This window comes from Lepisosteus platostomus, chromosome 10, assembly GCF_059453375.1.
Source record: "Lepisosteus platostomus isolate fLepPlt1 chromosome 10, fLepPlt1.hap1, whole genome shotgun sequence".
In the NCBI taxonomy this organism is placed as follows: Eukaryota; Metazoa; Chordata; class Actinopteri; order Semionotiformes; family Lepisosteidae; genus Lepisosteus; species Lepisosteus platostomus.
Genome location: NC_142620.1, coordinates 12,893,285 through 12,910,283, shown reverse-complemented (window position 1 = coordinate 12,910,283; position 16,999 = coordinate 12,893,285). Strand labels below are relative to the sequence as shown.

General features: G+C 41.2%; 1 protein-coding gene across 9 annotated transcripts in view; it reads left to right on the top strand.

Moving 5' to 3' along the window:
* trim9 (tripartite motif containing 9) overlaps positions 1 to 16,999 on the top strand; it is a 43,619-nt gene that overhangs the window by 21,579 nt on the left and 5,041 nt on the right. For 2 of the 9 annotated variants that reach the window (XM_088648288.1, XM_088648284.1), the window contains 7 exons: positions 7,482 to 7,592; positions 8,138 to 8,291; positions 8,661 to 8,806; positions 11,343 to 11,481; positions 13,134 to 13,172; positions 15,254 to 15,557; positions 16,052 to 16,214. In XM_088648288.1, coding sequence (XP_088504414.1) covers positions 7,482 to 7,592; positions 8,138 to 8,291; positions 8,661 to 8,806; positions 11,343 to 11,481; positions 13,134 to 13,172; positions 15,254 to 15,557; positions 16,052 to 16,214 — 1,056 coding nt within the window. Of the gene's footprint in view, positions 1 to 7,481; positions 7,593 to 8,137; positions 8,292 to 8,648; positions 8,807 to 11,342; positions 11,482 to 13,133; positions 13,173 to 15,253; positions 15,558 to 16,051; positions 16,215 to 16,999 lie in introns of all 9 variants that reach the window. The other 7 variants (XM_088648291.1, XM_088648287.1, XM_088648286.1 and 4 more) reach the window with 4 other exon arrangements.

The following is a 16,999-nucleotide window of genomic DNA, read 5'->3' as shown; positions in this document are numbered from 1 at the left end:
TCCGGGAATTATTGAATTGAAACATAAAAGCTTTCAGTTCAGCAATGTTGAACTTGAATATTTAAATATCTGTGAGAATTCTGATGTGTACAGGACTTTTATAATGGCAATAGACCTGTACAGTGAGGGAGAAAAGGCAGATGAAAGTTTTATTTTTCTATATTTCCTTGCATAGCCACTGTTTCGCCAACACCCAAGCTTAAAAGGAGGAATCCAGTTATTGGGAAGAAAGCTGACCACATTCTTTAGGAGTAAACTGTCCTCCTCTGCTTGTTCTTTTGTTTGTCTCGTTCATTCTAATGTTTGACATCTAATGCCACATAAGATGGTCAATTTAAATTGTTTTAAACCAAATCCTACATTTTCAATCACCTTCTGAGCTTCCGCGTAACAGTAATAAAAAGATTCATGTGTTTGTAATGCCAAAATTACTGTAGGATGTCTTATTCCAAGTGTTATCAAATGATTCTGTAATTGAGAGTGATCTCTTAATATTGGGATATTTGCTAAATCCTTTTTTGTTGATATGCAATCTGAATGTTATACTTTAAATTTTGTAAGAGCACAGCAAAATGGCTATGTTATGTTCTTAAACTGCACCTCCCCTCTGATTTCTCAAATGAGAAAAGTGACATTAAGAGACCGTCTCCATGGCTACCACTAATGTAAGCTGGAGCAAAATAAACTAGGATTTCTGTGACATGTAAAACAGTTCATTTTTAAATGGGTATTTTTAATCATCATAAGGCTGCTCGTGCTTTAGTGGGGATCTTGATTATACATAAGGGGAGTCGATGTTTTAGGAGAGATTTTAAATAAATAGTAGCAGGCTTTCACATATTAATACATGTAGGATATTTTGATAAATATTTGAGGCCTGTTCATGTTTCCTAATGAAGACCTTAGAGAACTATATTTAAACAGTGCAGTGTGTGTGTTCATTGCTGGTGTTTCTTGGCAATAACTCACTGAATTATTTGGCCCTCCCTTGGCCACTTGCTTTTATCAAAAAAAGACCCACCTCCCACCTCTTCATTCAGCCTGATGCTTAGCTCTGCTTGAGTCTCAGCTCCTCTCCTCTTTCCCCTGACGCACATTGTGGTGCACACCCACCGCATTCCAATTAGTCTTCCTTAGTGGGCCAGAGAAAGTGTGCTCCAGGATGCCTTATTAGACTTAAAAGCATGAATAGAAATATTCACTGCGACTTCTGGGTTGATTTCCTCTCACAGGGCAGCACTGGGATGAAAATGGAAACTGTGATTCTCAGCAATTGTATCGCATTTTAGTTCTTATTAGTCAATGAACACAAAACTTGAGGGAAATTTTTCAGCTCAGTAGTTTTTTTCTCAAATGGTAAATATTCTAAAAGTGCTGTAGCAAGGCATAGCATAGAAAAAAACTGCGACATGGTCATAAATCTCAAAACATAATGGGCACTTTGTAAATTCATGTACAGGTTCATCATGACATTGACGGGTCAAGGTAACTCATTTTAGGTGCTTATGATCCCTGAGCAACTGTTAAGTATATTCAGTTTCATTGATTTAAAGAGATTTTAAGGAATGCCATTCAACAAGGCTAGAAGTGAAGTAAAACTGGAAGTAAAGCTGGAACCAAGTGAAACCAGGTTTGGTGGACCAGTAGGCGGTGCTCTTCCCACTGGAAAAAAACTTTGAACTAGTTATCCACTATTGACTGGGGACACTGTGCTGTAGGGGGTGTCATCCTTTGGATGAGATGTTAAACCGAGGTCATATTTGATCATTAGAGATCCTGTGGAACTTCTCAGAGTAGCGATAGTGCACCCCAGCCTCCTATATGACTATATTCCACTTTGGACTTGTTAAATTTGGTCTGCAGAATATATACAATTAAAACATTTAGAATGATATTGTTGTCAAGATGAATAAGAGCATGACTCTCATTATTCCTAATATATTTAATATACTAGCCTAAGTATTACTTTGCAGAAATATTGGTGCCCATTAACGTGAAGCAAAGAGACTTGCAGGACCAATTGTGCTAGTTCTTTTTTTCCCCTCTCAACGTACGGTGGCAAGTGTATGAATCATCAGAGACAGCAGTGATCAGCAAAATGCCTTGACGGGTTATTTCTACTGAATCTTAAATTAAAGCGTAAATCAAAGTGCCTTCGTTGTTTCAGTGCTAGAGGCATGCGTCATGTGCCAGGGGACCAGACCTGGTAGCAGATGCGGAGTCTGTGCACTGGGCACTGAAAGGAGGAGTCAGGCCCTGTTTCGTGCCAAGTGGAATGCCAGGGGAAAGAGTAAGGCGTAGTAATCTGAGTTGCGGACCACAGAGCGTCTTGCTGAGCTCTGCTGCAGGGCTCCACAGTTCCTGGCTGTGTCTTCTGTTACAAGAGTGTCGACCCCTGTGTCTAGAATGCACTGAATAGATTACCAGCAGGAGTTCTTAATACATTTATTTTTACCAACATTTCCCTCTCCAAGCTCTTCTAATGTTGCCCTGTTTTTGCTCTTTTTCATTTATCCCTCTTCTTTGTCCCTGTCTGTCCCCTGACTCTTTTCACACACCCTCAGGACAAGGGGGAAACGGAAGGTGGAGTTCAGTGCTGTGTTTGCTTCTCCCTCCAGTGTTGTCATCATTCGTCCCTGACATGCGTTCCTTTTGTCTCATCCCTTATGACCTTTTCCCGTTTGTGCCTCCTCACATCTTGAACAGAGAGAAGAAATAGTTCAGGGCTGAATTATGTCACCATACATTGCATTTAAAGGGGCTAAATCATCATGATTGTACCCTGACAGAAGTCCAAATTAAGAAAAAAAGGTACAGTACATGCTAAATAGAGCATGCTCTGAAAATATAAAAAGGCTTTGAAACAACAGCAATGAGTTGTCCAAAGTGTAGGGCTGAAATCAAGTTTGCCTTGTACAATAGTTTCCAATTAGAGATCAATCCTAATTATTCAGTAGGAAGTGATAGGGTTCCTTTAAGATCTATATATCATTCAATATAGAATAGGGACACCATTCACATATTTAGGCCTGGTTACATTTTATTTTATTATTCTCACTAACATTAAAGTTATTCAGATACATTAAATTACATAATATAATTTTTAAATTAGAAAATTTGGGTTGTGGTCATGTCTTTTTCATTGGGGAAAATATCTACAGTGCCTCGCTCTACATTCAAATTCATTTCTACCCTAGGTAGCAAAAACTGAACCAAACTCATATGTCGATATTATGGAAAAGTTCAATTAATTCTGCTTTTTTTTATGCTGGTGACAGATGGCCAACCTGGCACTCACCAGCCCATACGCAGATTTCCAATTTGCCTTCAACATAAACACTTCCCGTCACTTTTCCATTCTGCAAACCTCCCTGGTTTGGGCTGCTTCACTCTGAGATGTCTGCCGATAGATCTTGCAAATAAATACCTCACCTGTCATACCGAGGATTCAGAAACAGTGAAAAATCATTCTTCAATAAATGACATTGTCACACATTTTCTCTCAAAAGAATCTGTGTTCCAGATCATCTTTATATTCTTCATTGGCAGGAAACTAAGAGAGAAAAACTGAAGACAATTTCCTTTTTGGTTGAGGTCTTACTTGAGCAGGTCTGTTTCTAATAAAACCATTACTGTGCTTACTGTTTTCATTTGGATTACCATACTTAATCTCTCTGAAATGCTGTTACATAAAATCAATGTAATATAATATAAGGTTAAAGTTTTAGACAAATCACTAGTAAAACAAACTATTATCAGTGTGATATTCGCAGGAAACTAAGAGAGAGTAGCTTAACAGTAGCTTCTTTGGGGCTCTTTTCGCAAAGCTGACACTTCAGTGCGGCCGCTTTGCTCTGCTGGTGCCTGTCGACCACCCCTTCCAGCACCCTGTTCTTGGGGAAACCGCGGAGCCCCCGGTCGTCCAGGATTAGGCTTCGATGGCACTGCGGGCAGGTGATGCAGGAGTTGCGAGGGATGGGAGGCAGAGAGCCGGGGTGCTGTAGCAGGTGGTGCTGGGGAGGAGGAGGAGGGACGGCAGGGGGGAAAACCCGCACCCCGTTCGGGGATCCAAATCTAGGTAGTCATAGTCGGAAACCCCCGAGCCAGAAGCCCGAGTACTCTGCGGTGATTCGGCGTCTGGGGTCTGCACTAAAATATTCCGAGCGCATGCCAGGCAGATATTGTGGGAGCTCGGCAATATAATGGGCTCCCGGTAAAACGATCCGCAAACAGGGCATTTTAATTCTTCTTCCATCTCTTCCATAGGTGGCTGTTTGTTTGGAGATGAACGAAGCCTCGTACAAGTTAAGCAGTGCGCTGTGCTCTGCACAGGAATAAACCCAATTCAGGGAGCATTCAACTTAATGACTGGCTCTTACCACAGCAGCTACTACCTCCGCTGTAGCAAGCCTGAGGGATGAGACCGGACCAATTTAATTCAATTCAATTCAAGGTGCTTTATTAGCATGACCGATGGGTACAATCAGTGTTGCCAAAGCAAATAAAAATAATGAAATTCACATGAAACAAAACAAAAAATAAAAGTAAAATAAAATCTACAGAAATATTACAGACATTTACAACAAATACATTTCTCAGGATGTTAAGCCCAGCTGCCTTTCACAGGACAACCTCTACACAAAACTGATTGGACGCTGTAAACTGTGCGGAGACACAATTGGATACTTCAGTTGTCAGTCTACATGATGTACTGGTTAGGTTGACTCAGAAGAGGCATCGATAAGGCAGCTCCGTGAAGTTGGCCCCCCTACAAAATATGAAACTACTTATTCCTCAGTGCTATGTTTTCGTCGGTTTGTGCCATTGAAAGCAGCGTTTGTGCTGCTTTCGTTTCTGAGATATAGTTTTTTCGTGGTCGTGACGTCACTCAGATCCCCATATTTTCTATGGCACTTTTTCCTTTTCTTTCCTTACCATGACACGCTGTTGCCATGTACCCCATGTATATCGCGGCAGCGTATATCACGACTGGCGCCTTGCTTCCATGCCACCCTGGCACCGCTGTCGCAACAAAGGTCTCATATCAGGACATGATATACCCAGATAGGACATGCCGCGATATATGGACTTTGTGTCGTAACATGGGGTCAGCATATCCTGTCCAGGGTATGTCCTGATATGGATTCCATGTCACGACATGGGGGCAGGGCATTTTGTCGGGTATGTCATATCGGGATATACGGGCTTCATGTCATGACATGGGCATGACAGTTTTTGTCATATCGCGAGAGAGCCTTTCATGTCGCGACATGGGGGCGGAGCACTTTTGCCGGGGTATGTCATATCACGATATGCGGGCTTCGTGTCGCGACATGGGGGCAGGGCACTTTTGCCGGGGTATCTCGTATCGTGATATGTGGACTCCGTGTCGCGACATGGGGGGTGGGGTTTTGTCGGGGGTACGCCATATCGTGATATGGGGGCGGGGGCGTTTTGTCGGTGTATGTCATATCGCGATATAAGGACATTATGTCCCAACAGTGACGCCTTGATGGTGATCCGCCAGTCGCAATGGGTATCGCGATGTGATTGTGGTGCGCGCACTCCTATTGTGACATGCTATCGGAGTCGTGAACGCGCTGTGGATGCCATGACATTCTTTGTCTGCTATTCAGTTTTGACCTCAGTGCGACTTCTCTTAGATTGATCAGTAATTGGAAACAAATGGATCTGTATTTCCAGCGTGCTCATACAGCACACACGGTACACACAGAACTTCCGCTGTGGCGCTTTACCCAATCAGAGTGTCGATTCTCACTCTTCACCCAATCGCAGCCTGAGCTGTTCGGGGGTTTAGCCAATCACGGCTCTGAGAGCTGTTCAAGCTAGCAGCGCCAGGTGGATCGGCTTGTTTACTGTGAATGATAATCTATTTTTAAAATGCTTTACTTATCGGCTTTTTTAACGTCTTTATTGATTCACAATGTCCCGAAATACATTTTTATTTGCAATATAACTGTCTCCGCTGCTTTCTGTAATGAATACATGGTGTTTGAACAATTTTAATCGTATATTTAAGGTAGGGAAAACACCTTCCGCTTTGTACTTCAAAAATGAATAGAAATGTAAATTCTATGATCATTATATTATTATGTTCGTGCTTTCAATTTTGTTTTTTATTGTTAAATTATATCGATCTTGAAACTCATACCTAAAAATGTAAATATGGGCTCTCGTGTTGTACCAGCAGTAATTTGGAAACTGGTGTCTCTTCACCAATGAAAGGATAAATACCATAAAGGCAATTGGATTTCAGTGATTTTAACCTTCAGTTCATTTTAAAACCTGTTCAAGTGGGATTTGCCACTACAAAGAGTTAATATTTGTTAAGCCATTAAACATATTTAGCAAAATATACAAGCAGTATTATAAGTATTGACAATATACTGAGAAGCAAAGTAGTCAGACACTGTATATCTTATCTTGAATTTTTGGTAATTCTAGAACAAGGCAGTTCCTTATAGTTCTGCAGTTCAGTGTGTGTGTGGAGGACAGGCACGGGAAACAGCTTTTTATCAGATGGACAGTCTGATTACTCATGAAATCACCACAGACAACTATGCGCAGTGCTGGAGTTTGGCCAGTGTTGCCTGGCAGGCAGTGAGGGTGTTTGAGTCTGATGAGCCCATCTAGCCTCTATAATATAAGAACAAGTTGAATGTCTGACAAACACCTACAATCTGTCTAAAAGCAACTGCAGGGAATGCAGGTTTTTATCCGTCCCTTTCCCTTGGTCCAGATGTGCAGGCTTTCTTTGTAGAGAAACAGGTCTATCAAAACCATATGCCACATTATCATCTACTGGTCCATTATGAGAATCAGTAGTGTGAAATTTTATCTGTATATTTAAAATATAACACATTATAGATCCATTTTAAATCTATGTATGCTTTATATGTTCTATATATGCCTTAAATATTTTGTAATAAGTTTGTAAGTATAAAGAGTAGAGGCCTGGTTCAGGACTTAAACTGAAATGAATGCACTTCAGAAACATTGCAGGTAATCTCCAGAAGCTGGGCCAGTGCACAGTGTGGGAAGTTAACTGCATGTAGTTCTCAGCTGTTGGAGCTGCGTCTCTTCATAGTTGAGAGCCAGGTTGGCAATTTTGTGTCTGGAAATAACATTTCGTTTTTTTTATCGTTACCTAGCAACGGTGGTTCAGCATGACCATTTTCTTGTAATGTGGCAGTTTAACAATTAGAAATCCATTGTATTGGGTCACAAGGAGAGCATGATTTTATTTTGTGTAAACCAACAGTTTCTATTTTTAATAAGCTGAATGGGCTGAATGGCCTCCTCTCATTTGTAACTGTTCTTATGTTAACCTAGAACTGTTTTTTATGACTCAGGTTATCTGAATTTGTCTCTCAAAAGCAGATGTTAAGCAACTCACGAAGCTGAACTGCTCTTTCGGAAGAGTTGATGTCTGATCTCACTGTTTCTCTGTCCCCTCACAGGTGGTGCGTGATCAGATCGCTCATTGTACGGTCAAATTGCGCCAGACCACTGGACTGATGGAGTATTGCTTGGAGGTCATCAAGGAGAATGACCCTAGTGGCTTCCTACAGGTCATCACCGAACACACCTCTCTTTGCACAAACACACAAAGCGCTCGGTCAGTCATGCCTGTGTCCAGGAACTCTAGAGTTGCTATCCTCTATTCATTTACATCAGATGTTTGTTTATTTTGATTCTCAGTTTTGTATTTTAATATAGTTCCCTTGCTTTCTGGTATCAAATGTATCAAAATACATTGGTTTAATTGTGCAGATATATTTTAATACAAATCCCTCTTTTGAATAAAACTACCCCCCCCCCCCTATATTTTTAACAATAGTTGTAATATGGCCATAAATATGAGCTTTCTCGTGTGGAAACTCAGTTTTGGGACCAGTGTGTATTCTAAGGGATTTTTTTAGATTTTATGTTTTTAGTTAATATACTCCAATGTTTTTCCAGAGTGAAAGTCTCTTTACCAAACACGACACCGTGTGCTGCTTTGTGACAAAATATCTGATTGGCATGTTATATTTCATAGGTCACTAAAAGAAGTATACCTCATGTGAGCTCAGTGTGATGAAGTGAATGGTGTATATTCTCCCCCGTACCTCAGATCTCAGATGCTCTGATCCGAAGGGTACACATGACAGAAAGCCAGTGGGGGAAGGGCACACTGACTCCAAGGATGACCAGTGACTTCGACCTGACTCTGGACAGTGGGCCACTTCTGCAGACCATCCAACAGCTGGACTTCGTTCAGATGAAAGGTAGAGCTGAGGAAGTTGTGTATTTTTTTGTCATATGTCTTGACAAAGACATTAGGATTGGAATATAAATGTCTAGATTAGACTAGATTCCTATTCTACTAGATTGGAATCTAGATTTCTCTTTTTGACTTTGGGCGAGAGTTTCCATAATCGTCACTCACAGTTCTGGCTTTCATTAAGTAAATATTCATTAAAAGAATGTCAATAGTTTGCACTCACTGTGAGAGTGTTATTAATTGCCTTGCCATTTAATTTTCACAGGTGTCGGCGGGTGTTTCTAAAGTTATTGTGATGAAGTGGCACTCATTCTGTGTGTGAGTATGATTGATCGGAGACATTGTAGTAATTGTGGCTCAGTTCCCTCTGCAGTCCCAGCTTCCCCTATCCTGCAGCTGGAGGAATGCTGCACGCAAAATAACAGTGCCACATTGTCATGGAAACAGCCACCCCTCTCCACAGTGCAGGTGGATGGCTACATCCTGGAACTTGATGATGGGAACGGAGGTCAATTCAGGGTAGGTTCTTGAATGTTCACATCTGTGCTTGCTTGATTGTGTCCTTTACTAATACCAATACCACTACTTACACTTATATTTGGATACTCCACTCAAAGCGCTTGATACGTAGGTAATAAGGGCTCCTGCCCCATCACCCCATCATGTTGCACTAGTTTAAAAGCTGCTGCTAAGAGCATTTATTTAGATAGTTTAATCAGAAAGACCTGTGCCCCATTAGGAAAGTATGAAGCTCTTACTGCTTTACATCTTGAATGTGTCTTGAAGGTTGCAGTGCTATTGTTGAATTTCCCAAAGTTCTTTTCTGATTGCTGTGACACAGAGTCGAGTTGACGTGACCTCAGTGAGTCATACGAATGGCAAAGGTCATGTGACCAAGAGGACCTTAATTCTCTGTGCTCAAGTGATTTGAGCAGCTCATGAGAAGTGAAAGTGACTGCATATAAACTGCAGAAGATCTCAACCGGCCTTTTAAAAGCCATTGATCAAAGTACAAAGAAGTCATCGGAGTTTCAGAGCTGCACAGCCACCCCTGTCTGCTGGCAGCTAATGCATGCCTCTCAAATTACCTTCCTGCAATGGAACAATTTGAGCCCTTTAATTCATTTTTTTTTAATTGAAAGGCTTTTTGCTGTTAAATTATACTTCCATAACATGAGAAGGGTCTTTCTACTAGCAGTTTAACAGTTTTAAGGATGTGGGCCCAGTGATAATGGTCAGTTTGGCAGGCCACTGTCAAACCTGGGAAAGAAGCTAACATTTACAAATTGATGGTGGGAAGGGGAATGAAAATGTTTTCTACACATTTTCTATGTACGGTTATACTGCATGTAACCATGGGCTTGAGAAAAGTGGGCTTTTCTACCTGCTAGAATCAGAGCAACCGTTATGAACTGCACTGAATGGGACCTTAGAAATCAACCCTGTTGTTTTAAAAAACACTGTTCACTTTGCAGTAAGAACCTGCTTTTTTCTTTAAAATCTTATGAGGCTCTAAAAGTGAGGTTTACTACATGCAACAATACTGTTCTTATTTTTAAATTATTTTAATAACACTTGCATATTTTTTTATGTTTTGTTCCTTGCAATCCTATTTTGAATACACCCCTACAGGGGATGAAAACCTTTGCAAATGTCTTTGTAAAAACCACAGGTTTTCTGAATATCTCTTCTGTTAGCTCAACACATAAAAAGGGCACAAACTGAACACCATCAGTGCTGTTCAGTACAGAGGAAGCAGGTCTTGTTTCTGTTACCTGCTCTTTAACTAACTTCTGTTAACTAACTCCTCTCCCATCTCCCTGATACTTCACCCCCCTGCATTCAGCAGCGGCCTCCCATCACTAATTATCACCCAGCCTGCAGAACAGCTCATTTATTTACAATCAAAGACAGATTCGGAAAAAACCTAATTAAGTTCTAATTGACGTGCTGCTCTGCCAAAATGCCACACAGCTTAGCACAATTTGAATTGGCATCGAGCGTCGATGATGTTTTTGCAATGCTAAACATCCAAGTTACAGATTTTCTTTTTCCTTTTGGGGTTGTTTTTTTCTATATCTGAGGTTCTGTTTTAATTCAAAAATAAAAGTAAAGGTCACTTCTGTGGAAATGCAGTTATTAGTTTGGCTTACTCTCAAACTTCTCAAGCAGTTTCATTGTATTCTGCTTATTTGTTCTACGGTATGTAGAGCTAAGCCAGTGGCTGGTTTCAAAATCCCTGTGAAAGAATCTGAAAGGCATGAGGTCCATTACCAGGGTGTTGTGAACTTAATATCCCATTCGCAGATACTGTATTTGAACAAGGACTTTACCTTGATGGTTCTTGTTCTTGTGTAAATGGGTTAGGCTGCAATGGGCATCCTTCCCATCTTGGCCAAGTGTAAAAACAGGTCCTTTCGTGTTCTTGCTGTGTTCCTAAGAATGATCATGTTAACGCAAGATAACTAAATAAATTTGATTAAAATAAAATTGCCGTTTAAAGTCCCGTGTTTTATATTTATACAGATAATCATGAATGCATTCTGATTATAACACTTTTTATCAGTCAGGACCTGACAGACCTTACCAAAGGCCCTCATTAGAAATGACAGGGAAACGTTTCTCGGACTGCATTTCTTAAGACGTGGGACAGACTGTTCAGCTTTCCTTAGTGCCTCAAGCATGTAAATCCATCTGGTCATTTCTCAGCAGTAGAAACAGAAGTCAAAGCATGCATGGAAGGACCAGTTTGTGTATTATTGGAGATTAAGATGTTGGTGATGATACACTTATATCTTTTCTGATTAAGAATGCGTTATAATTACACTGTTTAGAAATTATATTTTAGTAGAGATTTCTATAGAATTGAAATTCACCTTACAACTTTTATACTCCTATAAAATTCTTCTTCTGAAAGGCCAAAAGGGGTCTTTTGCATGAATCCCTTGAAACTGGAGAAGCAGCCTCCACTGACCGATCAATGCAGTGCTTCCCTCTGACAGGCGCTTCACAGAGGGGTGGAAACTCAGTTCTCCTGTCCCGTTTCCTCCTGCAGGAGGTGTATGTAGGGAAGGAAACCATGTGCACAGTGGACGGGCTGCACTTCAACAGCACTTACAAGTGCCGTGTGAAGGCCTTCAATGTCAGCGGAGTGGGGCAGTACAGCAAGACACTGGTCATGCAGACCTCTGAGAGTAAGTCTCTTAACTTACAGTATTTCTCTGAATACCACATATTGACCCCTGCATGCCCATCTGATTTTAACAACTTCTCAAAAAAACAGGACAGGAAAAGGGCCCATTACTCAGTGAATGCTAGTGGTATGAAATTCCTAATGTAGTCCAAGTGGACACTCAGTTTTCATCTCTCTAAGCCTGCTATGTTCTTTGGTTTCGTTATAAACACAGGCATTGCTTGTGATGTGCAGATACTGGATTAAATGCCCCGTCTTTCCCAGCATCTTGCACAGTAACTACCGTGCAGGTTTGAAAAGCTCTTGACCATTAGCATATGTGTCATAGCTCACACAAAAAATAACCATACTTATAAGCTGTTACAAGAGCAACTTAAATTCTGTGTTTCTTCATCCTCCATCCTTCTCCCAGATCAATAAAAATCCCCAAATAGACTCAGTATAATTGGTCTATTTTTCTAAAAGTAACAAAACACCCTCCCCCCGCTAAACAACAGTATATCATTATTGACTAGTGGTAAAGAGGTGTGGCACTTAGCACTGCTGTCTCATGCTCCTGCGTCTTGGATTCGGTTCCGGACCAGGGTATCTTCTGCTTTCACATGTCTTTTTAACCAGCAGCTACTCTTTCTTCTCAACTTCCAAAGACCAGCTTGGCTAATTGGTGTCTTGAAATTGTCCCTGTGTGTGTGTCCACTCTGCCAGGATGTCACTGTGCATCCTGTCCAGGTTGTAGCCCTGCCTGAGTCCTCTGTCTGCAAAAAAGCCAGCAGAAGGTCAATATAAGGGAACAACCCTTACTAGGAACAAAGGGCTTTCTGATAAGGGATCGATGGATGTAAAGCAGTAGCACCAATTTCAGATCAATTGTCTATGGCTTTCTCTGTCCTGTACTGTTTCCCTATAATAACATTTATATTTAGTCACCATCTAGGCCTTTTCTGTCGTCTAAAGCTCTCACTGCCACCTCAAAGCTCTCATTACTGAGCTGCCATGTCTAGGATTTTATATCCACTAGTTTTCTATCCAATATTAAATACAAGCATTCAGGCGTAGCATGCCAATATGACACAAACTGCTACATACCTTTGTTAGCACCTCTTGCCATGGTGTGATCTGTTTCGCACAAGGCATTCCCATTGTCGAAACGGGTGATGCCACTCGCTGTAAGATCTCAGGTGACAGATGTAATGATGGGGTCCCAACTAGAGCAAGTTATACTGAAACATGGGCCACACTTAAGTAGCCTTATGCAATAATACAACTATTTCACATTTCTAATTACATTATTGACTAGCAGGTTTATGGCAATGAGAGTACTGCAGGGATTGTGACCATATGGTATCAGGGAAAGAAAGAATAAAGATCAAATCTTAGATCTTGGTGAAGGAAGGGACTGGGTTAGTATGCACTTCTCTCACGCATGCCAGAGCTGTTTCATTTCCTGGTGAATGCTGATGAGACTCACAGTGCTCCAGTTTAATCCTCTGGCACTGTCTGAAGTTCAGAAAACAATAGTGCTGTAGCAACTCCAGCTTGCTTTCAGGCAATGGGTGCTGGGAAGGACAGGCTTCCCAGGTTGCATTGTCTTGTATTTCCTTCTCTCTGTGCTGTCAGCTTTTCTCTCCTTTTCTCTTCCCCCATGCATTTCAGCTGGATACACTCCATGCGATTTAAAAAATCTAGCAGCAGGTATGGATGTGTTACATTTCCTGTCCGCAACACCTCGGGCACAGTGCCAATGATAACGTGTCATTGTGAGTGGTACAAGTGCTACCTTATAAAGTATAGTCATACTTTACTTTATATGCAGTCTACATGACATATATCATCATAGATGTGTTTAACTACAGTGTGTACTGTACATCAATGTGTTTTTTTTACTTCTCGAGTGAGGGTGCGATCTCAGATGTCTCTTGTGTGAGACTCTAAGCAGCACCTGCTGACCTCTTCCTGCTCTTGAGTGTGATTGGTTAGGCCAGCTCTGCTAAGAAGAATGCATGTCTGAGGCCTTCATACTCTTTTCACACTTAAAAACAGGAATGCTGTCCATCTCATCTTGTCTCTGTTTTTAAATCTTGCCTCCTTCACTCTGAGCAGTAAATGAACGCACTTGGAAAAGCCCTTTAGGTTGTTTTTATTTAATTGCTTTATGCACAGCTGTTTTACACAAACCAGAAAATCTAAAGCAAACCTTTCGATGCAAACAATTTTGTAATATCTTCTGCTGTTTCAAGTTCAGATGAAATGGCATGAATTAATGTCAAAATGAGTGAGTCGCAATTACCCAGTTTTGTTTTACTTATTGAAAACTGTAATAGCTGACCTTTTTTCAGTCACAACAATAAAGAGGGAGACTGAAATCTGTGACTAGAGCCTGTGTGACTTGTAAATGTCTTATAGTCTTCACTGGTATGAATTTTATTTCTCTCAATGCAATTATTTTGAAGTGCTTTTTGTAACTTAAAAATAGAACTGTGCCATGTCATTTGCTTTAGATATTTCTGTATTAATAAATGTTTTATACATTTTTTCACTATTCTTGACCTTTTATTTCATGGTTAGACAAGCAAGACTCCCATTGGATAACAGAATTAGACATTTAAAAAGTTAAAAGGGTCTTAGCTAAAATGTCTTTAATTAAAATGATCATTTATCTACAGCCGCAACCCAGAAATACTCTGCTCTCTGCTAAATGATGAGAATTTCAGCTACAATAACAGGCAGAGATTGTAATCACCTTCATCACTTTGTTTATATTCCTCATGAGAGATGGCTTCTTGGAATTCATTCTATATTCTACAATAGTTTCTGCATTCAATTTCCCTAGAAAATATACATAGGACAATTTGGTGACCATGTCTGACAAACACAGTTGGTAATGCTGAATTGCTAATGAATGTGACAACACATGACTAAAGAATGCATATTTCAGGGCACGAAGTATCTTCTTATTATCTTAGTCATTAGTAAGATTTGGAAATAAAAATCAGGGAGGCTGACTGATCACGCTAACCAGTGGGATTCTTGCCCATCCCCCGTTTGCCTGTATTTATGTTTAATCCATTTCAGATTTCAACATCATCACCATTATTTACACCCTTACCTTACAGTCCAGGACTCGCTGAAGCCCCGCCCATGCTTGTTCTCTATCTGTAAAGAACATTTTAAAAAGCAAATGCCTTTGTAACTGTCTTTTATTATTACTGTCTCAATTATTATTTTTCTCTGTACAATTTGAATGTTTAGGGCCTGTTTATTTGTCTTGCACTTTTTCATGTTTATTAATCAGTAGTCTGCTTGTTTACACAAATATTTCAGACTACTGAATGGCAATTTTACTGAATGGCCATTGTAAAAATGGTCTGGAAACCAGGAAGAGGCTGTCAATGCTGGTTTTGAATCCAGGCTTTGCTGCAGTTCCAAAACTGACACGAGTATTGCCAGAATTTGGGATCACTATCTGGCGTTACATCAAGAACATCTCCTGTCCTCTAACCCATAGCTGAGCTCTGATTTTCCTTTTATAAAGAGCCATGTGACCTGGAGCTTCTGTGGACTCTCTGTGCCTCCTGTTCCACTGGATAATGACAGGAGAACATTGGAGACTCAAAACTGCTGATACGAATTGTGGTACTAGTGAAGTGAAATTAAAAAATAAAATAAAACATTGATTTTGAGTCCCATAGCATTTTACTGTAAGTGAAGTGAAGTAAAGGGCATAACAATACCAATGTATTTCTTTTGCACGTTTGTTTGTTGGTGTGTTGCAGTTGCCTGGTTTACCTTTGACCCCACTTCCGCCCACCCAGACATCATCTTCTCTAATGACAACCTGACTGTGACATGTAACAGCTACGACGATCGGGTGGTGCTGGGCAACACTGGCTTCTCGCGCGGTATACACTACTGGGAGCTGAGCGTCGATCGCTATGACAACCACCCCGACCCTGCCTTCGGGGTGGCCCGGGTGGACGTGCTGAAGGACGTCATGCTGGGCAAGGACGACAAGGCCTGGGCCATGTATGTTGACAACAACCGCTCCTGGTTCATGCACAACAATTCGCACACCAGCAGGTGAGGAAATCCAGAGAGGGACTCCTCTGCTCTCAGGGCCTTCTTCTGTTTTGCTGATGTGTTGTCTTGTTGAGTAGCTTTTACTTGCCATGAACACTTTCCCCTTCTGCCACTTTGTTAAAATGCTATGACTTCTCTTCAGTTTAAAACTGAAGGAACATCACAACATATACAGTACCCTGAGGCACCCCAGTGTCTGCTTATGCAATATTTGTTGTCCTTGCAGCCTGTTTTCACAGTACTGTCTTTGCTCCTTCTGCTCTGCCTCTGGAGAAAAGCACATTGCCAGTGTGCCAGCTGTGTATAGCTGAACTATGCACAGCCTCCCACATGGTTCTTTAAAATATGAAAATGCTCTTCACAGGAGGAGACGTGCTATTCATATGATGAAGGAATAATGACTTTTGGAACGCATCTCACAGAACAGAGCTCTCTCTGCCTCCATGCAGCCCGGGGAGCTGGTTGTCTAGTCCCCTCTGTGTGTGTTTTGTCAGGACGGACGGGGGGATCAGTAAAGGGGCAACGGTGGGGGTGCTGCTGGACCTGACCCGTGGAATCCTAATCTTCCTGGTGAATGATGAGCAGCAGGGACCCATTGCCTTTGAAGCAATGGAGGGCCTCTACTTCCCAGCAATAAGCCTCAACAGAAACGTGCAGGTGACCTTCTGCGCTACATGTGCTACTCTCAGAAATACACTAATGCTTTTACATGTTTAGATGACTTGTGAGCTGTTGTAGGCTTGTCTTCTGTGTAATGACAGACATATCATAGCACACTGGATCAATAACTAATGGGTTGTTGGTTCAAGTCCAAGTTCCAGACAGTGAGATTGTTCCTTGAGTGAGGTACGTTAGCTCTGTTTCTCCAGGCCACCCAGCTGTATGAATGGGGACCAGCATTATTGGTCTTGTGATGGTCAGTGTCCCATTAAGGGGGGAGGAGTGTCACGGTCTCTCTGATCGCATCACACCTAGGAACCAGAATAAGCTCTAGTCTGATGAGCTGCTGTATGCAGCTCGAATGGAACAACCGGCCTGCCTAAGGTTATGATGGAAAGTGATTGGTCAGTGACTGGTCAATTCAAGGAATGATTATGAAGATTTACAAAAGTTAAAAATGAAAGTTTTTGTATTATTAGTATTCATTATTTCTGAAAACTGAGGTGGAATTCATAAAAATACTGTACTTTTGACAGCACTGATATTATAACTGTCAATATGTTAAATGTTGAGAAGAGTAGGGGTGTTGTCTGTCTGAATTGCAATTTTCCTAAAGCTCCCCCTTAATTCATCTGTTGGAGCTGTTCCTCACTTCTCCTCTGATCAGCTGTGGGAGTGGGGCTGCTGGTTCATAACGGCTGCCATGTGTCGCCCCGGTGGAGCTGCACTTCAGTGATGGATTAAGTGGGGATCCTATGGGATGATTACCACTATATCAATGC